The 25,842-nt window shown below is 40.4% G+C and overlaps 1 protein-coding gene across 1 annotated transcript in view; it reads left to right on the plus strand.

Moving 5' to 3' along the window:
• The window catches only part of LOC146002239 (uncharacterized), a 118,528-nt gene extending 93,250 nt beyond the window's left edge, over positions 1-25,278 (plus strand). Inside the window, exons 4-6 of the mRNA XM_083139956.1 lie at positions 12,213-12,382; positions 16,010-16,175; positions 24,728-25,278. Coding sequence (XP_082996082.1) covers positions 12,213-12,382; positions 16,010-16,175; positions 24,728-25,278 — 887 coding nt within the window. The remainder of the gene's footprint in view (positions 1-12,212; positions 12,383-16,009; positions 16,176-24,727) is intronic.
• The last annotated feature ends 564 nt before the right edge of the window (positions 25,279-25,842 follow it).

Consider the following 25,842-nt stretch of genomic DNA (forward strand, 5'->3'; position numbering starts at 1 on the left):
GGACACCTTCCTTGGACCTCCGATGGTTGTCCACGTACCAAATGTAGAAGACACCTTCCTTATACATATGATTGTTGTCCACGTACTTAATATCGAGGGACTTCTTCCTTGGACCTCCGATGGTTGTCCACGTACTAAATGTAGAGGGACATCTCTCTTGGACCTCCCGTTGTTGTCCACGTAGTAAATGTAGAAATGACAACTTTCTTGGAACTCCGATGATTGTCCACGTACTAAATGTAGAGGGACACCTTCCTTGGACATCCGTTGGTTGTCCACGTACTAAATGTAGAGAGACACCTTCCTTGGACTTCCGATGGTTGTCCACGTACTAAATGTAGAGGGACACCTTCCTTCGACATCCTTTCGTTGTCCACGTACTAAATGTAGAGACACACCTTCCTTGGACTTCCGATGGTTGTCCACGTACTAAATGTAGAGGGACAACTTTCTTGGAACTCCGATGGCTGTCCAGGTCCCAAGAGAAAAGGGACACCTTCCTTGGACCTCAGATGGTTTGTCAACGTACCAAATGTAGGGGGACACCTTCCTTGGACCTCCGATAGTTGTCCACATACTAAATGTATACGAACACCTTCCTTGGACCTCTGATGGTTGTCCACAGACTAAATGTATAGGGAAAACTTCCTTGTACCACCGATGGTTGTCCAGATTCTAAATGTAGAGGGTCATCCTCCTTGTACCTCCGATTGTTGTCCACGTACTAAAGGTAGAGGGACACCTTCCTTGGACATCCGTTGGTTGTTTATGTACTAAATGTAGAGGGACATCTCTCTTGGACCTCCCGTTGTTGTCCACATAGTAAATGTAGAATGACAACTTTCTTGGAACTCCGATGATTGTCCACGTACTAAATGTAGAGGGACACCTTCCTTGGACATCCGATGGTTGTCCCCGTACTAAATGTATAGGGACACCTTCATTGGACCTCCGATGTTTTACCACATACTAAATGACGAGGGACACCTTCATTGGACCTCCGATGGTTGTCCTCGTACTAAATGCAGAGGGACACCTTCCTTGGACATCTGTTGGTTGTCCACGTACTAAATGTAGAGGGACAGCTTCCTTGGACTTCCGATGGTTGTCCACATACTAAATGTATAGGGACACCTTCCTTGAACCACCGATGGTTGTCCACGTACCAAATGTATAGGGACACCTTCATCGGACCTCCGATGGTTATCCAGGTACTAAATGTAGAGGAAACCTTCCTTGGACCTCTGATGATTGTCCACTTACCAATGTAGAGGGACACCTTCCTTGGACCTCCCATGGTTGTTCACGTAGTAAATGTAGAAAGACAACTTTCATGGAACTCCGATGGTTGTCTACGTACATAATGTATAGGGACACCTTCCTTTGACCTCCGATGGCTGTCCACGTACTAAATGTAGAGGGACACCTTCCATGGATCTCCGATGGTTTTCCGAGTACTAAATGTAGAGGAAACCTTCCTTGGACCTCCGATGGCTGTCCACATACTTAGAGTAGAGGTATATCTTCCTTGGAATTCTGATGGTTGTCCACATACTAAATGTAGAGGTACACCTTCCTTGGACCACTAGTAGTTGTCCACATACTAAATGTAGAGGTACATCTTCCTTGGACCTCTGATCGCTCTCCACATATTAAATGTAGATGGACACCTTCCTTGGACCTCCGATGATTGTTGACATACTAAATGTAGAGGGAACACCTCCCTTGGACCTCAGATGGTTGTCCTCATACTAAATGTAGAAGGACACTTTCCTTGGACCTCCGATGGTTGTCCACATACTTAATGAAGAAGGACACCTTCCTTGGATCTTCGATGGTTGTCCACATACTTAATGAAGAGAGACACCATTAAATATAGATAGACATGTTCTTTGGATGTTTAGTTTTCCTCTTCATGGTGTGCCCGAAGATATGTAGCTGTTCCAGACTGCAATGGAAAACCACTAGTAAATCACTTTATTAAAAGTGTCAGCGATCAAGGGGGCTTTGGGGACTGGGGCAGTTGCACCCTTACTTTTTGCCCCAGCACTATGGCCTATTAATGCTTAGTTTTTGCTCCCTCCCTCCTCCCAGTTGTGACACCCAATCGCCGCTTTTGTTTCTGAATGTGTCACTGTTTAAACGTTCAGTAGAACATATTCATGTGATGTAGAAAGTGGCATAGTTGAAGTGAATCTACTACATACAAGTATTGAATAATATGCAGGAGATATCTTATGTGAAATTAAAAACTTTGTAGCTATTCTTGGTCCTGTTAGAACTTTATCGTTTATTCTTGTCATGAACTTTAAAAATCAGCAGAAATTGCAGTCACAATTTCAGCATGTAGTGCGTCTTGTGACAAAACCTTTCCTTACCTTCGATTTTTTAAATTTCTGTATCCCTTATATACAGAGCGATCCTTTGAAGTGTAGACTGCCGCATCGGTGTTTGCGATATTAGCAAGCGAGATGCTCGCAGCCGTATGCCAGGTAGACTGTCCATGAATCAAGTGCGCAAGTTTCCCTAGCTTGTTTAAAAGAGTGATTTATTTACTTACCAATTTGTGAAATAAGGTGCTTAAGCAGCGGTCTTCATTGTCCAAACATTTTTGACACCTCTTGATGAAGTTACCCATAACTCACTGCAGTTCCCATTGATAAGTGTTGGTAATTTCTTGGCAGATGTTACGTTTCAGTTCTTCCAGGGTGGGTGGATTTGACTTGTATAGAGAGTGGATTGTTTGACGACATGGAACTTTTACTTTTACACCCGGGAATCTTGTTTCAAATCGCTTTTGAACTTCAGGTGCCGATTGAGTTAACAAATATTTTTATTTTATTTTTTATTTTTATTTTATTTATTCAAAGTTTCAGATACAGCACTTTTAAGACCATTTTACACTGAAAACTCTAACAAATAACAAGAACAAGTCAAAATGGTTTAAGGTAAAAACAAGAAAAGTCAAATATAAACATAAGGCATGAACAAGGAAACAAACAAAGATTTACATATTCATACATACACGCTGTGCAGTAGAAAACATGTGCTGAGCCATAACATACTTTGCGGTTGAATACACTAGAAAAAAACAATACGTAACAACAAGCAGCCTCTCACTTCACGGTCGCCAGACTAATAAACAGGCCACACAACACAAAACAAGCACCCTTATCACTTCACAGTCTCCTGTCTAAGTTCAGGAATTACATAAAAACTGGTTTCTAGCCTCCTCGCCAGTTAGTGGGGGTCTTAATAAAGACGTATAAAAAATGTGTGCGCATCAAAGACGACTAGTTTGAACACCTCCTTTTATAAATCTGGTATAAATCACTTTTTAAAATAATTAGGGAAACTGTTGTGCATTTGCTTCATTGACCCACTATGATGGCGACAAATGGCCGCGAATGCCTCACTTGCCGATAACGCAAAAACCGACGTGGTGGTCTACACTTCAATGGATCACATTGTATCTCAGAAGTAGTTTTGGTATTTTCTCACATTTTCCATTAACACATTGTAGCCTATTCTTAATTAGTTTGCATTTATAATTATGACTGTAGGCATATCATGGTGGCAAAAGATATCGAATCTAAGATTTAACACATTTTCAATGTAATGATTGATTTTGTATAATTTGTATTTACTCCAATATTTAAACTTCTTTGGATCACGCAATAACAATATAAGTATTGAATATCAAAATTATATTTATCTTTGAATATGTGTTCTGATTAGTACCCATGGAGCATATTGCGGTCACACATTAAACATAGCTCCAACATGTTTATTTTTGATACATAAAAATTATTATAGTAATGTAAAATATGGTGGTTGGAAATTTGTTCTTGTTATGTCACACATCTAATTTTAAATTTTAAAAATACCCTTTCAAGCATGTGAAACGTACTTTTTGTGGGTCAAGACGACCTGAATTAGCCTCTATATTTCATTTTCTTTCCTTGTTATTGATTCATTAAAGTTGTATATAATAGTCACTGAATGTTGCTTTGGCTTCTTCTTTGTGAGAGTGACTCTAGATCTTAAGTTCATATTGGAACATGACATTAACATCAGCTGGAAGCAAACGTAAGGTGTAAAGGGATGCTGAATTAATTAGACTTTTTATTTCTAAGCTTTGGGAGCCATTTTGATGCATATTGAACTCAAATTTTCATCACAACAATTAAGACGAGTTATCTTTTTTGATAGATACCTTCTCTCTAAACAGCTCAGCTCCAAGACCTGAATATAAGTAAATCATTGATCGAGGCATCTCTTGTCGTGGGGCAGGAAATCCATGCTCAAGTAAATGAGACTTACAAAGAAGCACACTTCCCTTACATTTTTTCTCCTTTTTGGGTTAAACATTCACTGAAAAGGTATATCTTCAAGCAATATATTACTTACACATCCAGCGATCCATGTGGTAAGCCCCTGGAGATTTGAAATGATACTCCTTTTCTGGAAACTCACCTAGTACCAACAGGCAAAGTTCTATAATTTCTTTATAGTCCTCACAGGGAATGTAGTTATTATCTTAGTTATGCACAAGAATATCTTGTATAAATATATCTACCTCATCTCTCAGCTTTCATTCATGTGGCACTTTAAGTCATATGTCTCCCAGCACCATACAATTATACTGACTACGTTTTGCCCCAAACTCCTGGAAACAGTGAAAATGTTGAATATTTGGACCTCTGATAGGGCCAATGCCAAATACTGCAGAAACGATCAATTTGTAGATATGGTGCCTGCAAGCTCAATACAACAAAATTATTCCAATACATCGTTCCAAGAGAATGTAAAATTATCATCGTTCCTGTCCTAGAAGCTGTTGTATCGAAACTCATGCCCACCATGTGGTGCAGCACCTCTCAGAAGAGCAGCAAGCTGCTGCATAGTTTCTACTTGTACCTCTCCTGTTCCAGAGGCAGTGATGAAGTTAATTAAAATGTTTACTTCTTCGCAATCAATCCCCTGAAACTTTAACTCAAACTGAGAGAATGACGTCTAGACTGCTGCTGCAGGACTTTTTATGCAAGCTTTGTTCACTTGTTTCATTGTATTAGTAGACTGAATAAATTTATTTTAACGCTAAGACATAATATGGAATAAGCTATTTAAATTTTATAACAAACATATATTAATATATGGGAAATCGTACCAAAAATGATTTTGTCCATCTTATGTTGGATCACCGTGACGTGCCATTCATTATAATAATCACTGACACAATACTGTACAAATTTGTGGTCCCGAATTGACCAAAAGGAGCCAAAAACGTGTTTTACCCCTTTTCTATAGACACCAGCAACTGAAAGAAAAAAAAAACAGTTTCCTCCCCTGCCAAAACATCACAGATAGTGTGTAAAATGTAAGGGATTGAGGCAATTTGGTATTGTTTGCTGATTACCAAAGTTCAAACTCCACGTGTGTGTGTGTGTGTGTGTGTGTGTGTGTGTGTGTGTGTGAATTTTTGTGTTTTTGAGTAGGTACATATATGAACAAGGCTCATTCCATTCTAGATCGGACCACATAACATCAATATGTAAGATAAAATTTGCATAACCTAATACTGCCAATAAAAAAGCAATATTCAGAAATTTTGACTCTTGTTTTACAAATGTTATGGCTATATTCAAGTTAGTTTTTAACAGGTTTTAAAAATATGTACAATTCAAGGACAGATAAGATGTAGGCTTCATTTCATCATTTGCACTGATTTTTAACAGTTCTCACTTCCTCATAAAGTTTTCCAAGCGCACAGATGCAGTGAAATACACGATGGTTTTGATTCTTTTTAATAAGGAGATAATGTATAAACAAGAAACGTTTTGCATTCAGCTACTAAAGACAAGATTTTTTGAACTTTCATGTGTCAAATTATTTGACTATTTTGGGGATACAAGGGAAAAGATTCTGATCAAAGATTAGGGGGTACCATACATCATCCCAAAAATTTGGTACCATTTCCAGCACCACTGCTAACACAAAACATTCTCGTTCGGATTCTCGACTATATCTATGGAGAGGCCTTGTTCAGTAAGTGCTAAACAAAAACAAGAAATCATGAATCATACCTGTACATTTATTGTAGATTTCTTCTCTTTCATTTCCAAACTATTTATTATTTTATCTTATCATTGTTTGCATGGAAACCGTGGCGATGCTAATTATGCAATGTTATTGTTAAGATCTACTGTAAACCAATCGCAAACATTGTTTAAAAACTGTACCTCAAAGTAGTGGCATTCCTTGTGAATTTATTGGGGACCACAACCTCTGTTTGGTGCAGATAAAAACATCAGATACTCTAAAAATACTAAAATGTACAACTATTTACTAAGACAAGCCTAGAAAACTATTTCCAGTTGATACTAGTGGTTTTTCCCAGTGAAAGCAGTTTTTTTCCAATAGTACGAGGTCCTGGAGTTTTGCCCCCATTTACCTGCAGTATATTTCCATAGAAAAAGAAACTAAACTAAATTCTCGGCAGTTCTAGAAATCTACTTGACGTTATTTTTTTTATTTTTGTAATATAATGTTTGGTAGGAATCGAAATGGGGGCATGATAACTGTAGCAACAAATGAATGAACAAGTGATCAGAATGCTACATTTCAAAAGTAGCTTCGCTACAGCTACAACTAATCTTCCAAAAATGTAGTTCACTACAATACTCCTGTGCGTTACTCGCTACTTTGCTACTTTTGCATAAACAAAATAATTAACAACCATATGAATATTAAAAAAAGAAACCCTTAGTAATTGTACATACTGGATAATAGATTCCATTGTTTATTATAATGATACCCGTCATTCTATATATTTTGATAGCAGTGTTACATCTTTGACATGTTTTTACTGTAGTGTTTGATTGGTTGAGTTGGTGTTTTAAGTCCACTTTATGCACAGTAAAGCTAATCGGGACTGGACCTACAGTTTGAAGTGGGATCTGAACCACTTGTGCCTCCACCAGGTATTGAACCCGGGACCCCTTGATTACAAGGCAGCGACAACTGTAGTGTTTGAGAATGATGGCGTGCCTACATAAGCGATATATTTCATTTTTTTTTTTTTTTGCTCCCCTGTGCATAGCACCACGCCATGAAGGCGTATAGGGGGTGTGGGGGTAACGCCCCACACTTTCTTGATCCGGTCGTGAGTGGGGGTGATGTGATCAGCATCATGCCCCTGACCACCTTTACCCGCCAGGGTTTCCCCCCGTCATATCTGGGTATTGCAATTAGGATGTTTCCAAGTTAATGTTTCGACTAAACACAAATATAATTTATTTGGATTATTATAGCATATTATTATAGAGAATATATTTCACTTTTAATAGACAAATATGAAGGTAGTATTTTGAATGAAAAATATGTCATGGAAATTTTTTTCTCACTGACTCTTTCTAGGATGATAATTGATATAAACATGACGGATATCCAGATAATTATAACTGATCTGATATCCAGATATCCCAATTGCTTAGATATTCAACATTAAGATAAAATAAGTACTCGATAATGAACATTTTTACTAAAAATTCATGAACAACAAATTTTAAAAAATTCACCATGGAAAAATGACCCCTGAGCAATCTTGCATTTCTGTGCATTCAATTAAAGGCAAAAATGAGACTTACAAAGTTGCTATGGAGCTTACGGGGAGACAAGGTGTGCGGCAGTTTTATTATCTGTACAGATTTAAATAATAAAATAATGTAAGAAGGAGCACTAGTGAGAAGGAAGGGTAAGGGTATGCTTTGTAATGATCATACTTCTATTAGATATTCCCGCTGCCCATAACCAAGAAGATACATGAAATGGGTTTAACATGTACAGGGTGATTCTAAAGGTATAGTACAAACGAAAACCACAGATACCTCACATGAAATAGAGACGAAAGTTCCCCTTCCACTTTGCCGAGAGATGCCTCCGTGAGGAGCTAGACAACGCCGAAAACGTGTGAAAATGAACTTCACACCTCTGTACAGCCAGTACCAGTGAAGATAGAAAGGCGGAACAAACGAAGTCAAAAGAAACACCAAAGTCGCCCATCCGAAAAACACTAGGCGGCAGCTGCGCAACGCATGCGCATGGGGTTCCACAAAGGAAATAGGAGTGTCCCGCAAGACAAGTGAAGGGAAAGAGTAGCGATCGACAACGGTAGGGACAAAAGAAGCTATGAAGCATGAAGTAACAATTGCACAGCGGGAAACAAACACATGCAGATCGTGGGGAGTCCCCAAACACAGTGGGGAGACACCGCAGCAAGAACAAAGCACGGTGCAACAAAAGAGAAAGAGGACCGGACGGGGAATGGTACCTGTCAAGGAGACAACAAATGCGGGACGAGGGATTCCCCGTAGCAGCACCGAGGGGATGTCACACAGAGGTCGTGCACCAGCAGGACAAACACAGCAACTACGGGCACAGGAGGTTTATTGCCACGCAAAGGTGCACTTACAGATAGGAATAGTACGTAGTACGTAGTCGTACCCCGGACTGACGTTGTTACAAAAGTTGATCAAATTGACGACCACCACATTCAATGCAGGCATTGCAGCGTCGCAGGAAATTCTGGCGAACCCTATCAAAAATCCCTGGCATGGTACACACCTCGGCTGATGCTGCAAGTATCCGTGCTACCAATGTTTCCTTGTCAGGCACCGGGGTCTCGTAGACGAGTGTTTTCACATGGCCCCACAAGAAGAAATCCATTGGTGTGAGGTCAGGCGAACGGGCGGGCCAGGGGACGGGGCCCTCTCTGCCGATCCAGCGGTGTGGGTAGGTATGGCGCAAAAGGGTTCGCACTGTGCCATCAAAATGTGCAGGCGCTCCATCCAATTGAAACCACATACGAGGTCGCACGTTGAGGGGTACATCTTCTAGCAGCTCTGGAAGGACTGATGCAAGAAAGGTGCGATAGAGGCGGCCATTTAAACGTGGTGGCAGCAGGTATGGACCGATAATCTGTTCATCGATGATACCTGCCCAGATATTCACTGCAAACTGGGTCTGATGGTGCACCTCGACTGCTGCATGTGGATTTTCATAATCCCACACATGGCTGTTTCGGCAATTGAAGATGCCCTCACGGGTGAATGTTGCCTCGTCCGTGAAAAGCACATGGCACAAAAAACGGGGATCGTCGGTACAAAACTGCAACAGTCGTTGACAGAATTCCACACATCGTGGGTAATCCCCAGCCTGCAACGAGTGGACTCGCTGTGGATGATTGGGATACAGCAGATCATCATGAAGGACACGCCACACTGTCGACTGTGATACTTCCACTGCACGTGCAATGCTACGGGTGCTAGTGGACGGTGTGTCGTCCACGCGAGCAAGTATGTCCTCCTCGACCACCGCGGTGCGCACATGTCTTGGGTGACCGACATGATGGCCTGCACGTAACACACCCAATTCACCAAGGGTACGGTGCACGTTCGAAAACAACCTGCTGTCGGGTTGTTGCCTCTCCGGATACCGTCCGCGATAAAGGCGTGCAGCTGCTCGGCCATTGCCATCTGCAAGGCCGTAGACAAAATTCATGTCCCTCAGTTCTACAAATGTGTAGCGTTCCATGGTACGGTGAGGATAGTGCCAATTATGGAATACTGTACTGCAGTGCACAGGTGGCGCACACACACACACACACACACACACACTGGTCACAACGGCTTCGAAACAACGTACTCAATTGTCGTACGTCAAGCACACCACCACCGCACCGTCTCTTTCACTGACACGCTCCCTGACGCTGCACTTCCAATCAGCCCACACGTCCGCACGGCGCTGTGGTACAATCAGCTGACGTTCCTGAGCCACCCGTGCCTGTGCTCTTCACTACCTGACCACTGCCGTCAGGTGGGGCCATGTACTCTGGGGCCTTGTCATCGTGGAACACATGTAGCGTCCTTCATTCTTGCCCCATTCACCCACAACACGTACTTCGTCCGTCTTGCTCGAGCCGACGGGGAGCACTACGTACGATCGTGTGGTGTTTGTGTACACCAATGTGGGGTAACCCAGCAGTTGAACAGACGTGCATACCCCACGTAGCTTCATCACACGATTGTCCCACGCAGTTTATCTGTCCAGCCTTGCGCTCGGCCCGGTCTCACACCCACGCGGCAGTGTGCGGCTGCGGTGGTGTGAAGCCACGCTTGGTTTCGGAGCGGAAGGCTGCGGCCGAGGAGGGACTCGAGTTGTTCGGCTGGGGTTGCGCTCGGAAGCAAGCAGCCGCGTCAGGTCTGGGAACGGTGGACCTGGTGATCGGGATGGAAACATTCCGACCTCGTCCATTAGTGTCGTCCACCGTACGGAGTGGTGGGGTTCGTACGACACTCCAGCAGCCTTTCACCCGCTCCCACCCAGCGATGTGCCTCCGGCTTCATTTCTAAGAGGATGATTGGGCCCCATCACGACGTTTGTTACAACGTCAGTCTGTACGTGCACCTTTCATTAGCAATAACCTCCTGTGCCCGTAGTTGCTGTGTTTGTCCTGCTGGCGCACGACCTCTGTGTGACATCCCCTCGGTGCTGCTACGGGGAATCCCTCGTCCCGCATTTGTTGTCTCCTTGGCAGGTACCATTCCCCGTCCGGTCCTCTTTCTCTTTTGTTGCACCGTGCTTTGTTCTTGCTGCGGTGTCTCCCCACTGTGTTTCGGGGACTCCCCTTGCACTGCACCGCCAGCGCCGCCATTTCTGCCCCGAACCATGTACGCGTCTGTTGCCTGTCGAGTGTCACGGACCACTTTGCTTGCATTCTCGGTGTGTTTTTACATCCTACGTCGTCCTCCCGTGGTTCTGCAACCCCGCACTACTTTTCTCGACTGCACTGCTTCAGTCATGGTGTTTGTTTCCCGCTGTGCAATTCTTACTTCATGCTTCATAGCTTCTTTTCTCCCTACCGTTGTCTATCGCTACCCTTTCCCTTCACTTGTCTTGCGGGACACTCCTATTTCCTTTGTGGAACCACATGCGCATGCGTTGCGCAGCTGCCGCCTAGTGTTTTTCGGATGGGCGACTTTGGTGTTTCTTTTGACTTCGTTTGTTCCGCCTTTCTATCTTCACTGGTACTGGCTGTACAGAGGTGTGAAGTTCATTTTCACACGTTTTCGGCGTTGTTTAGCTCCTCATGGAGGCATCTCTCGGCAAAGTGGAAGGGGAACTTTCGTCTCTATTTCATGGGAGGTATCTGTGGTTTTCGTTTGTACTATACCTTTAGAATCACCCTGTATATTTCTTTTAATACTGGTTACTAATTTTTTTGAAAAATCATTTAAAACTTATCATATGTACCTAAATTAACGATAACATGTTGTACAATAGGAATAAGATAAAGGTGTGATATTCGTTAATTTCATGTTATGAGCCCTTGAAGGAACTGGTTAGGTAGGGGGGTGCTTCTATGTTTAACATGGTGTAAAAAAGGGACAGGTGGGATGGGACGATGCTTTTCCTAGTTTGTGAATGCTTCTCCAATGGCATAGAGGAAACGCGGTCACCTTGTAATCAAGGGGTCTCGGGTTCGATATCCAGTGGAGGCACATAATGGTTCGGATTCCACTTTAAACTGTAGGTTCAGTCCCAATTAGCTTATCTGTACATAACATAAACTTATGGTAAAGTTACCTAAAAGTAGGAAAAATACATGAAAATATTAAATCAAGAAAAATGTTGTTTTCTACAGGATATTCAATAACTTGTACATACTTCTTACAATCTCATGAATATATTGAGGAAATTGTCATCTAAATCCGAATGTTCTAAACATGTTGTAATTTTAAACTTTGTGAACAAAATATTATGACAAAAATAATTATAATTCCAGAAGGTGCATATATAACTATTGTTCCCGTAACAATAATTTCTTGCTGGTCAGATCCCATATGCTGACAATAAAAAATGCTATTGATGTGTTCAGCTATTGACTGCTGGCACTATTGCTTTGTCAGTTTAGGGGAAAACTTCTGCCAAGTTGCTGATTTATAGTTAATGCTGTGGCTTTGAGTACGTAATCCATCTATAAAAAATGGATCGCTCGTTTTCACACTGCAAGTTAAAAGTATAAGAATACTTGTGTTGTACGCAGTAATGAATTACTTTTTGCTGTCGTTTATACCATGAATGTCCTCTGGATTTTCTCCAGGGAGGGCCAAATATACACAAATAAAATATAGAAAATGGTATTCTTTCAGGGGAGAAACCCCACGTATGTGAAGTATGTGCCAAAGGATTCTCCACATCAAGCTCACTCAACACCCACAGAAGGATCCACAGTGGGGAGAAGCCCCACCAGTGCCAGGTCTGTGGGAAAAGGTTCACGGCCAGCTCCAATCTGTACTATCACCGGATGACACACAACAAGGTGAGAATACATACTTTTCTTCTGTTCCAGTATCCACTCTCAGTAAAAACTTTAGATTTTCAACATCAAACATGCAGATAATACAATATAATGTCCGAAACTATATAATCTAACTCATCTCAATCTACTAAAAAGCTGCACCTTGACGTGATAAAAAGCTACCCCTGCATATTGCAACATGCCGTGAAGGCATATAGGGGGAGGAGTGTGAAGGTAAGGCATTCACAATATCAGCCATTTGTCGAGGGCGATGTGATCAGCACCAGCCTCCGACTGCCTTTAACCCCCCCTCCCCAAAGGTGCATATTTATTAGAGCCTGGGTGAGACTTTCATGAATCAAACTTAGGTATCCTGGTATGGCATGGTGGTTACAGCAAGTGTGAGTGGTAACGTAAGGTAAAGCTACCCCTGTGCATGTGCAAACATGCCATGAAAGCATATGGGGTGATTTTGAGATATAGAGCTCCACATATTCTTGAGCTTTGTCATAGTTGGGATGATGTGATCAGCATCATGCCCGGCTGCCTTTACCCCCCAGGTACCCATTATAGAAGGCTGGGTGGGCCTCATAGACACGCAGAAACAGGGAAATGACTGGAAAAATTCTTGGTTCAGATCACCTGCCCTGGAATTCGAACCTGGGTCTTCCAACATGGTAGCCAGATACTCTACCAATGTGGCTCATTGAAGTGTAAGTGGTGGATTAACGATTTGTAATTGCTGTCTGGAATGTTCATTGAAGGAAGTAATTTCTAAGGGTGATTTCTTTATTTTAGATATCTGGCACACAACAATTATGTCAATTAATGATTCATAGTTTTCGGCATCTTGGTGAGGGGAGTGGTTGCTGAATTTTAAGGAATGTATAACATAACAATGTTTCCATGTGCTTCGCCATGTTGATTTCACCATGGGGAAGCTGATTAAACCTTGTTATTACATGAAACAACTTCCCCCATCATTTTAATATATTTTTGTGGTCAGGTGTATAGATTACAGGACCTGGTGTTCAAGTCATGTTTCCAATTCATGCATGTGAAGCACGTAAAATTACATGGCCAGAATGAGAGCAATTATGGAGATTTCAGACCAAAGCGACATGCGACACGTTTCGTTTGGAAACCGGTCATCAGAAATAAATGCAACCTTCCAAACTGGAGCAACACATGTTGCTCAAACTGGACCGTTTTCTCAGTACTGTACATCGTGTCACCTTGGTCTGCTGCTTGCGCATGCACAGTGAATATTATGCTTTACCTTGAAGGGACCCATGTTGTTTGTTGCTCAGATCTGAAATCTCCCTAAGGCATGCTACCTCCTCAAAATGTCAAACCAACTGGATATTTTTCTGCAAGTTGATGGACTTTCTTAGGTGGATATAGCCCTATTTCACACATATGTTTCTCCACAGGTGGGAGCTCTACATGGAGAAGTACATGGGGATTTCCCCAAAAGAGGGAAATCATCTCTTTAAGGAACATAAGGGGAGAGGAGGGGGGGGGGCTAATTTTTGATTTGTAACTTTAAACATCTCTGGGGTGGTTGCTAATCACTCTTCTGTTAATTGACAACTCATTATTGTTTTCTTAAGTCCCACCCTCACTCTTATTCTGCACATGATTCTACTACCCTGGCTTATCCGTGTATTTAAATACAGTGTGTCCGGATGAAAATATACCAATAAGAAATTTGAATAATTTGGCAACCGTTGGTGATAGAAATGTCCGGTTACGTTTATTTGGAAGAGGGAATCATAATTTTATGATGAGCAAAAGAAAATTGCAGTACTCGCCTCAGTAGATCTCAATGTGAGATCCTTTGGTGGCTCGACAAACATCAAGTCGGTACCCAACCTCAATCCATATGTTGCGCAACGTTTGACATGTCACAGATGCACATGCATTGATAATTATTTCTCATAGATCGTCCAACCCTTGCACAGGTGTTCGGTAGACAATAGTCTTGACATTTCCCCACAGAAAAAATTTCAAAGGAGTCAAGTCGGGCAACCTTGGAGGCTATTTCAGAGAACCCCCTTCCAATCCAATTGTCAGGGAAATGGTTATGAAGGAAGTTCTTGACACAACGGGTATAATGCGGTAGGGGGGGGGGACATCTTGTTGGACCATGAGGTATACAAGGTACAGCATACTGTTCTAACATTTCAAGGTAACTTGCTTCCGTAACTGTAGCCCTTTCAAAGAAGAAGTAGCCCAATTACAGAATCTCGTGTCAAAGCACACCACTCATTTAACTTTGGGCTGTCACGTTCATGTTCAATAACTGCATGTGGATTTTGGGTATGTCAAGACTATTGTCTACCGAACACCTGTGCAAGGGTTGGACGATCTATGAGAAAGAATTATCAATGCATGTGCGTCTGTGACAAGTCAAATGTTGCACAATGTATGGATTGAGGTTGAGTACCGACTTGATGATTGTCGAGCCACCAAAGGATCTCACATTGAGATCTACTGAGGTGAGTGCTGCAATTTTCTTTTGCTTATCATAAAATTATATGATTCCCTCTTCCAAATAAACGTAACCGGACATTTCTATCACCAACGGGTGCCGAGTTATTCACATTTCTTATTGGTATATTTTCAACCGGACACACTGTACAGTGAGTCTCATGGTTGACTTGGCAGTGGAGCAGTAGCTAGAGTGCCGGGCAGGGAGAGCACATCTGCCGGCAAACTGGATGCAACATTCGCATAACTGGAACCACTAGCTATGTAATGAAATAAACTCATACAATTACATTGACAGTTACAATTATAATGAGCACTTACCTTGTTATAAGAGGTGTTGGAAATGTTGTCCTCCTGCATCCACACATTTACAGCATCTTTTTAGGAAATTTTCACTAACACGCATCAGTTCCTCTTCCGAAATTGATTCAATTTCTCTCCTGATATTTTCTTTCAATTTTTCTAATGTATGGCTTCAGGTTTAAAAGCTTAGCAGCTCGTCACGCAGACGACTTAAAAATGTCAGTTTCTTGTGCACTAGGGTTTTTTTTGAGGAGTATGTTCCAACCATGCTCCATCATCATCTAATTTCTCCTCAGTAAGTACATGCAGTTTTACTCTTCACTTCTTATCAAGAACAGACCTTCTTTCCCTAAATTTGTTCACAAGTATCCAAACACTCTCCCTCTGTGGAACGGGAACATCTGCTAATTCTGCTGTAAAATGCCTTCTAACTTCCCTATAAGAATTCACAATGACATAAGAGTCCTACATAAAATTTAGTTGTTTTAAATTGTACAAATAGCGTGGCATTATTACACTACAGAAAAGCACCAGTAATACGTAAACTAAAACAAAACAATGTAAAACACTTGTTAACAACTTAACACTATCAAAGCGTTCCTTTTTTTCTGCATGACCCTTGTACATGCAATTAACTTCCCTTCTTACTCACCACTGCCTTGCTACTGGCCAAGCATGCAAACTCTGCCCATGGGTGAGGAAGATGTCATTTATGTGCTACTCCATCGGAAACATTCTGTTGACAATTAATGTGTTTTAATATGTAATCAGTGATTAGACATGGAAATTAAGAAAAATATAAAAAGAAAGTTCACTACAAGAATTACTGTAGAATAAACATTTTCTTTACAGGAGAAACCTCACAAGTGTGCACTGTGTCATAAATCCTTCCCAACACCTGGAGACCTCAAGTCCCACATGTACGTACACAGCGGATCCTGGCCCTATAGATGCTCTGTTTGCAGCAGGGGCTTCAGTAAGCAGACCAATCTTAGGAATCACTTGTTCTTACATACAGGTATTTTAGATTGTTCCTTGTCACACCCTCTGGTTATTAAATATACTAGGGATGGGACAAATTAATCAGTACCTTATCGGTATCAACCGATATACAGGTGGTGGACAAAAAAATCTGAACACCCTGATATGACACAAAGTGTGGCTGAAACCTAGAATACTTCAAAATACTTCATAAATGTTCAATTATGTTGAGATCAGGCAACTAAGGAGCCTAGATGAGATGTTCCATTTATAGTCGTGCTCATGGAGCAATGCTTTGGTGCACAGAGGAGTGTGAATAGGGGCATTGTCGTCTTGAAGCACAGGTCGTTCGCCAGGGAAAACGGTCTGGATCATAGGGTGGAGATGTTCGTCCAGAATGCTGCGATATTCATCTACTGTGATCTCCCAATGGAGGACTACAAGTGGTCCAAGACCACACCAAAATATCGCTCCCCACACCATCACCGAACTTCCTCCATGCTTAACAGTAGGAAGGAGTCAGTCAACATGAAGGCTTCTGCAGGCATTCTGCACACCCAAACATGGCCGGTGGTCTAGAATAATGTGAATGCAGATTCGTCAGACAAGATGACCTGTCCCCACTGCTGTTGTGTCCAGCCTTTGTGCTCTCGGTAATATTTTCGATGCTAGAACAGCATTACACGGTAACGCTAATGGGCATGACACCCACTCTGCCATGAATGTTCCCAGCATACAGTTCCTGTTGGATAGTTTTGGTTGTCCACGGCCCTGGAGATGGGTGCTCATCTTGAAGGTTATCTGAGACACCGTTGTCTTGTGCTTTTGGCCACTATCCACTTCAACACTCACCTATCTCCGTCAGTAAGCTTCAAATTTCAACCGCTCTTCTGTTAAGAAAATTATGCCTTACCTTCTTTACTGTAGGCTGTCATCACAGTTTACACCACGCTCTTTGCAACCTCCACAAGGTTCACTGTTTTCGTCACTGAGGCTCCAGCTATGCACTCCAATGATCATGCCATTTTGAAAGTTTGAGAGGTCAAACATAATGGCATTTGGCTGGTAGCAGAATGTTCATATACAACCGATACGAATGCTGCTGATAAACTGATTAGTGATGGGTCATTCCGGAACGAAACCAGTAAGTAAACAAATCGTTCCAATTACGGAAGTCAGCTAGAATCGATTCCGGTTGTTTACGAGGCTACTGCGCTTGCGCCGTTGTCAACACATGCGAGAAACCTCTACAAGCGGCTTCTCTTGTCCTTTTGTTCCCATACTTTCCCGTTATCTTCCTCAACATTGAAAAGGCACTCTGAGGAGAGGGAAAGGGGGGAGGGGGGGGAGGAGGAAAGTTGTATTTTGCCAATTCCGAAGCGCAGTGGTCTGGTATAAACAGCAGGTACAATGTGAATTCTGCAAAATTCTGCCCTGGCTCAGACAAAAATTTCACTCCCGTGTAGCACAAAATTCCTCTTTTGACTTTGAAAATAAATTATCCTTACTTTCGAGATTTATCCAGAACTTCTAATCTAGGAGGGTGTAAGTGATGTAAAGGCAAATTTAGCACCAAATCAGATTGATTGATTGATTTGCTTATTTTACTTCGCTTTTTGTGCCACTTTTGGCTAATTTGCGATGATGGAGATGAGTGATGGATGATTGATGAATGGACACTCACAAACATCCATGGGTACGAACCCGGGACCCCTGCCATTGTAGCACGAGGAACGGGGCTACAAAATTAGATGTTCATGAATAAATTTAAAGAAGGTCTGTTGCAAAAAAAAATTACAGCCGTGTTATTTAGAGGTGGATAAATCACTGAGCATGTAGTTAATTTATTTTCTTCACGTTGGACAAAATCAGTTTTATTTGAGTCGTTATTGTTAATCAATATTTTTACTTGAACGTTGTAACACTTTTTAACTCAATCATGATCAACTGAGTTCGAACTGAAAGAAAATACATTTCAGGTGTTTATACGTCATCAATGGGAAAGGGAATTATTTAATGCATGACGTCTAATTCCACCGTTTCTGGCACATTTTAGATGTTTCGCCATTTTCCCTTCCTTGGCTCCAAAATTTCCCATTCCTGGGAAAGTTTCCTGCTGGGATCATCGTCGCTAAACTCTCTCCCTCCTTTACATGCTATCGAGGTCAGAAGGAAGAAGACAAGAAGAAGAGGGGGCAGGGCGTTACTTCAGTTTTTAACTTGCTCCCAGCTCCCCAATAGCGTGACTGTACATTTGAAGGCCCTTGGTACGAGTTTTTGGAATCAGAACATGAATTTGGAGTCGGAATGAATTGTTCAGAGATTTCATTCCTACCAAACAGCCTGGAGAGATGCGAGGGTGCGGGTGTGTTTGAAATACACCTGTGCTTCGTAAAATAAAATGTTTGCTGAAATATGAATCTGAATCATAAAAACATCGAATAAAATTTAATTTACATTGAGAGAAGAGCTCACTAATCATCTGGCATCCATGACAATTTAATTTATTAATTACATTCGATGGTTCAATTTTTCATTTTTCTCTCCCTTTTTCCTCGAATTACACAACCTTTATCAAGGATATATACAAGGTAAAAAGAAAATAGCAGTTATGAACCATTCTTGTTGTCGACATAAGAGAAACGTATATTTCTAAAAACCCGGTATTGATATATTTACGCAATTACACGCAATCGGCCTCTTTGAGAGATTTTGTTTTACCACATGGCATATTTTTCATAGCTTTATTTCCATCGCCTTTAGTGTGACTACTATTTGTTATAGCTAATATTAATAATAAATGGGAATAAAATGCATGGTGATAATTTTCTCGTTTTTCTTGTATGTACGCATTGCTTGCATTATAGAATTATTTTCTTGTAGTTTACGGTTATTACAAGCATAAGAAAACAGTTTTTTCTTTGTGACGTTTCATGCCAATTCAGAACATTCGCGTATAACAATGGATAACATATTTTTAATTTTTTTCCTGAGAGCACAAAGACTATGTTCTAATAATGAGGATATCAAAAATGAAGAAGAAAGGCTTTTTAATATAGCAAAAGAAAATGGCTTTCACACTAACAGAATAAACCAAATCAAAAAACAAGTCGCAAGAAAACTAAAGGAAAAGAGAAATACAGACAAAGATGAAAAATCCGTTAAAAAGAAATTTGTGTGCATTCCATTCCACAAGGGATTCTCACATAAAATTGCAAAAATTTTTAGAAGTTTTGATTTCAAAATTGTTTTTAAATCACCAAGAAGTTTGGAATGTACATTTAATGAATTCAAAATGAGAAACTCTCTACCAGATGTGGAAACCACAGGAATATATAATATAAGTTGTTCATGTTCAAAGGATTATGTGAGACAAACAGCAAGGAAAATGGCAATAAGATGGCACAAACACGATTTGGACATTATAAATCTAAACCCAAGAACAGGTTTGTCAACTCATATCATCGAAGAGAAACATTTGATTAAAAAGAGAAGGGTTTTAAGAAGATTAACTGGAAACACAGAGTTGAATGTCTGGGAAGCTTCGTTCATTGCAGAAGAACACTGGAATAAATTAAATAATGAAAATGGTAACGTAGATCCAGTATGGAGTTTTCTTTTTCACAAATGGAGTAAGCCACCATCTTTAAAATTTAATGTAACAGAAAACATCAAGAAACTTTGTGAAAACAATGATGAATTTGAATTACCTGATGATATTTGGGATTCATAATTTAAAAAATCTCAAATAAAAATAAAACAGACTGCTTTTTTCACAGTTAAGTTGCTATATTACAACAATGTAACATTGACAACATCCATTATATAAGGGATTCTTTTTGTTTAAAAATTACTAACCATTGTTATAACTGTATCTTTACTCAAAATGAAAATAAATGTCTGATGAAAGGAGCGTGTGTTCTCCTGAAACGTCACAAAGAAAAAACTGTTTTCTTATGCTTGTAATAACCGTAAACTACAAGAAAATAATGATAATTTTCTCCTTTCAAAGTAAAGTATATCACATTAGTGAGTTGAGCATTGCAGCCAGGAAGTGTAAAATGCTGCAAAACAACATTGAATAAGCCTACCTTTTAGCTACGTGTAATTAACACACGCACACGACTGGATCAAAAAAGTGTGAGGCGTTACCCCCACACCCCCTATATGCCTTCATGGCATGGTGCTAAGCACAGGGGAGCACTTTACTTTACTTTTTACATATTACCAAGTCATCGTCAGCACAAAACTCCATCCTGCATTATTTTCAATTCCCCCCACCTCCTCTCCTGGCAAGAAGGAACGAAACATGTGCCTCGTTCCTCGGAATGAGAGGGAATGATTCCAGGAATCATGATTCCGCAAAGGAACGAGTGAACGAAATCATGGTGAAATGGAACGAGATGGCCGGAGTCGGACAGACTTCCAGTGGAACGAAGGAACGAGTTGAAGGAATCGATTCCTTTAGGTGAGCGGAACGAAAGGAATCAAATCCACAAAAAGAACGACTTTTCCCATCACTAAAAGTGACACTTCTACCTTCATGATCACTAGGTGGCAGATTTCTCTACTAGGTGGCGTGGTTGTACTGCAAGGATGAATTGCGACCTGTTTTCATATGGGTGTTCATAATAATTTGTCCACCACCCGTAGGTGTATTGGTAAAATTACCAATTCGATATACCTATAACTAACAAAATTCCTAGCATTCTTAAACACAACAATTTATGGCTGCAGCAACACAAGCCTTCCATCTGTCCCTATTCTGGGCAAGATCAATCTAATCTTTTCCATCCTTACAGATTTCGTTTAGGTCCATCTCAACGTTATCCCTCCATCTTCGTCTTGGCCTTCTTACAGATCTCTTACCATCAGGTTTCCCAATAACAATCCTGTAAACTCTTCTTTTCTCTCCCATTCGTGCCACATGGCCTGCCCATCCAAGTCTTCTTGATTTCATTATTATAATAATATCTGGACATGAATACAAATTATGCACTTCCATATCTGTAAATATATTACAATTTAGTGCAATATTGTGCCATTTTGTCATATTGTTTTATGGATATAAACATATAGCATACATTGTGAACTTTATTTTTAAAGTAAAAATGTCTAAATATGCAGCTTATTTGCATTGCAAAAGCTTGGTTCATCTGGTAATGTACATTTATTAAGGAGGTCAATGAACCATTTAGAATTTTACATTGGATCGGTAGAAAATCGGTCATTGATATTGGTAACTTTTATATCAATACTTTATCAGTATCAGCCCAAATTTCATATCGGCCCATCCCTAAAATATACACAAAAACCAATATTGTACTGGGAAAGGTGTGATGAAATGAGTTACATCTGTCATTCAATAGTAAAAATTTTTTTTTTAAAGATATACTGTAGTTTTAGCAACATGTCGATGCTACCACACTCTCCATCTTAAGTACAAGTTTACTTTTACACCAACCTTACATTTAAATTCTATCACCAAAGTTCTTTTTCAGGGAATATAGTAAAAATACATAAAACAGATGGACAAGAGTAAAAAAAAAAGAACAAAATATGCAGCCATATGATTCCACGTCACATCACATTTGTTGACAAATAGACATTTGGTATCATGTTAGTCTCTGGGCAGTGGTGTAACAAAATCATCAAGGGTCCACCTGCAAGAAACAAATTTGGGTCCACCCTTATACAGTCAGCAACAAAAGTTTGTTGCTAGAATTTTGAGTGATGGCTGGTTATACAATACAATAATTATGCAACTCGAACCTGTATCTGTGAATTATCATATATCACAATTTATATCCATTTGACGCTTGTGTACTCAAAAGAAGAAAAAACAACAATGTATTACTCTCTTCTTTACAGAAAGGGTAATACATAATTATAACAAATTCATTATAGGTATTATTTGTAAGTATTCCTTCATCAGATCATTACTCAATCCTCATCATCATCATTTTTTTATTCAATAATAGTCTGTATGTCATACCAAAATTCTTCTTATAGATAGAGAGGTGTCATTTTATTTTATTTCACTTTTCTGCCAGTAATGAGTGATGATATGATGAAGGGACAACGAGCACCCATGGCCAGGCTGGGATTCGAACTTGGGACCCCTGGCATCCTAGCTTACTGTACTAACCACTCAACCACGGAAGTTGGCATTTCCTAAAGAACATAACAAACAATTGTATTTAGTTGTTGACACCCCTCTAACATATACTAACACTAACTTCAAATTGACACAATTTGTTAACACTGTATAAATCTTGTATTCATTTGAAAAGGTAACACTCCTCTCTACAACTCCAACATCAGTGTGGTTCTACAAGTTCACAGAGATACTACTAAATGCATGGCCATTAAAATAGGCAGCTGGGTAGAATTTTTTAGGTGCCACATGGGAAAAGAAAAGCGACAGTGGGACTAAAGTTGTTGGTTCCCATGCACTGTGTGACAACGATAACCAGGCTGCGTTGCCTCATCCAAGCATCAGCCCGACCTCTCTCCAAGGCACTTTCGAGTTCCATTCGATCCAGAGCTGGTGATCGTATGAATTGGAAATTCGTTACAGGTCCCAGAAATGGAGTCCCATATCTACAACTCCACAATGAGATCTTCCATTCTCTTAAACCTCCATACACATGGTGCTGTGCTCCATCATGGCAACAGTGTGAACATGTGCCACAACTTCATGGCTGTGTGTTTAGCTACAAATGCAAATGCATGTCAAGTGCAAAGTTGAGAGAGAGACTTACTAAAGTAGCACAATTCCCACAGTGTTTCCTATTTCCAACTTTGATCCTCTCGACAAATATGTCAGTGAATTTGTTGTCTTTACTTACAATGAACTTGTGTGGGGCAATTCAAAAATAAATTGTCACTTTTCAATTGCTCTTTCGCCCATCATAATTAACATATGTTAACATGAATTGCAAGTACTGATGGAGTAACTATTCAGCCTGTATTTCAATACAAATTAACACCAGGAGATCAGTGGTTGCAAAATGGCGCCATCTCTGATTAAGAAACCTTTCTGTGTCATGGAATTTGCAAGAACAGAGTCAGTCCATGCTGACAGTGCGTCAAACCTTTTTAAACTCAATTTCACAACTCACCACCTAACAGACAATCAATCCATGCTTGGGTGAACAGACTGGATGCATTTGAAAAGGAAAGGGCATTGGAAGGCAGAATGTGTGGAATGGATCCAGGAATTATTTCAACACAGTGCCCAGAAATCAACACATTGAGCCAGTACACAGCTTGATATTCCATAACCAACAGTGTTGAGGAAATATCTTCATGTTAAGCTGTTCAATATGTATTTAAAGAGCAGCCATCATGGACCCTGTTCTTGCAAATTCCATGACACAGAAAGCTTTCTCAGTCGGTGATCAGCCAATTTGCAACCATTACCTCCTGATGTATCAACAATGAACTACAGTCTGAAAATAAATATATACAGGGAGGAACTGAACTCTACCAACAAACTTTCACAGTTTGTTCGGGGATGTTGGCTGAGCACTTTGATACTAGGAACCCATGGTCCCCGGTACTTTACTACAGAGTAATTGCATTTCTTTCTTTTGTTCAAACTCTACTACCTTTGTGTATGTTTACATGAAATTTGATTCATTTCTTGAGCTAAACTACCTTTGCGTATGTTTACTCAGCACAGTACCATTCAACTGATTGCCACGATATTCACTGTTGCACATACTGTTTACATTCTTGGCACGAGGCATGACCTCTACAAAAAGTCTGACAAGACGAACACAATGTTCAGTCCTATCTCAGATTTGGTTTCCTGCATTGCTTCAACAATCAACATTTTGAACACCTGCTTTAAAGAAACAGTATGTATTGAAGACAACACAGTGTCCTGTACATACAGTACAGTTATTTAACAAACAAGTACACGTTTTGCCCTAGGTTTGTTTCTTTACTCATGTAATTTTTTGTATTTTTGTATTGCTCTTCATGATATTACAGAAGGTGATGAGTAGTTGATTAATTTTTCTTTGTAATCTATCAGAACCAATCTATCACGGTGCAAACCACATAATACAAGTATTACACATCAACATTACATTACTCTCTAATAATGTACTGGGGACCATGGGTTCCTTATTTCAAAACACTCAGCCAACAACCTTGAACAACCTGTGAAAGTTTTGTCGGTAGAGTTCGATTCCACTCTGTATATAAACCCTCATAAGTTGCCTCAACAGAACGTGCAACTCATGCGCACATAAATTAATTATGATGGGTGAAACATAAATTAGAAAGTACTGTTCTTTCTGAATCACCCTGTATTTCCTGGAAAAATTGTGTGTTTTGTTTGTGTCTGTGATGGAGAGATGTGGTAGGCCTCTTGATTTGTCTCCTACATTTTTATGAAATGGCACTGACAGTTTACATTGACTAATTAGTTTCAAAACTATTAGACTGTTATGGATTTAGAGAGACTGACTCTGTTCTTGTTAGGGACCTGAATATTTCTCTAATAATAAACTTAAAGTCATGAAAATTCAGTGTCAATTTTCTTTCTTTCACCAATCTTGTATTTCCTCATTTCAGGTGACAAACCACATACATGTCAACTATGCAACAAAAGGTTTGCTCTAGCTTGCAACCTGCGTGCTCACATGAAAACGCATGAAGAAGATAACTTGTCTACCTGTCTTGGGTGCCATAAAACAGGATCGTCCCTCAACAGTGGATACTGCCACCTCTGCATACAATTTCAACTCCACAAGCCAGAATATGCAGGCATCTCTGGAACATCAAGCGTGGATATCTCGGAAATGACAAAACAACTGGACAACTGCTCCTGGCTGTACAACTGCCCTTCTTTCGGAATTAAGTCCCTTTTATACAACACTAACAGTGCGGAAATGCTTAACTATTCAAACCCCATGGACTTGATCCACATGAATCTCCGTTTTGCAAGAGCTGCATTGTGGAAGTTCTCGTTCCCATTTACGGCAGAAATCCACAAACTACTAGAGGCTCAGATTCTTGGGAAAGGATTTGATGCTGATCTCATTTGTCCTTCAACAAGTGCTGATGCAGCAAATTTGCCAAGCCATATCAAGACAGAGTCAACTCCGGAAGGCTTTATTCGGTAAACAATTTTTACTTAAAGTTTGTCTTGCTTCTTTCTTTCCCTAAACATGTGAAGGGTACAGGGGAAAAAAGATGAATGTCACAAAATCACAAAAATTGATATTTTGCCTCCTTGATATTAAAGGCAGTCCACACTAACGGTTAAAATGTCAAAACAGGCTAAAAGTGCTGAGACACACATATTTAATGAAGGTTTAAAAAAACGTGTGCAGGGGAAAAACGATAGATGTCCTAGGCTTACAGGGCAAAAATGATGATTGTCCATCCATTGTGTAGGAATAGATCGTTGCGTACGATACGGACTCATTGCGCAAAAGCCTTTACTTCACAGACGCATTGTCGTCTCAGTTCTGACATTGTCAGTTTGAATGCAGGTTTTGTTGGTTTCACATTGTTCGCCATGAGTAACCCAGAAGTGGATGATAACTTTGGGAGAACAAAGAAGAGGCCCTATCTTGGAAGGGTGATTGATGTTAGAAAGAAAATGCTGTGTAGTTCTCATGAAACAGGAACAGACTGCAAGTGCTCTCGTTTGAAATTCTTTGTGCAATTTAATAGAATGGACA

The sequence above is a fragment of the Lepisma saccharinum genome, chromosome 18 (assembly GCF_977018435.1).
Source record: "Lepisma saccharinum chromosome 18, izLepSacc3.1, whole genome shotgun sequence".
Lineage (NCBI taxonomy): Eukaryota > Metazoa > Arthropoda > Insecta > Zygentoma > Lepismatidae > Lepisma > Lepisma saccharinum.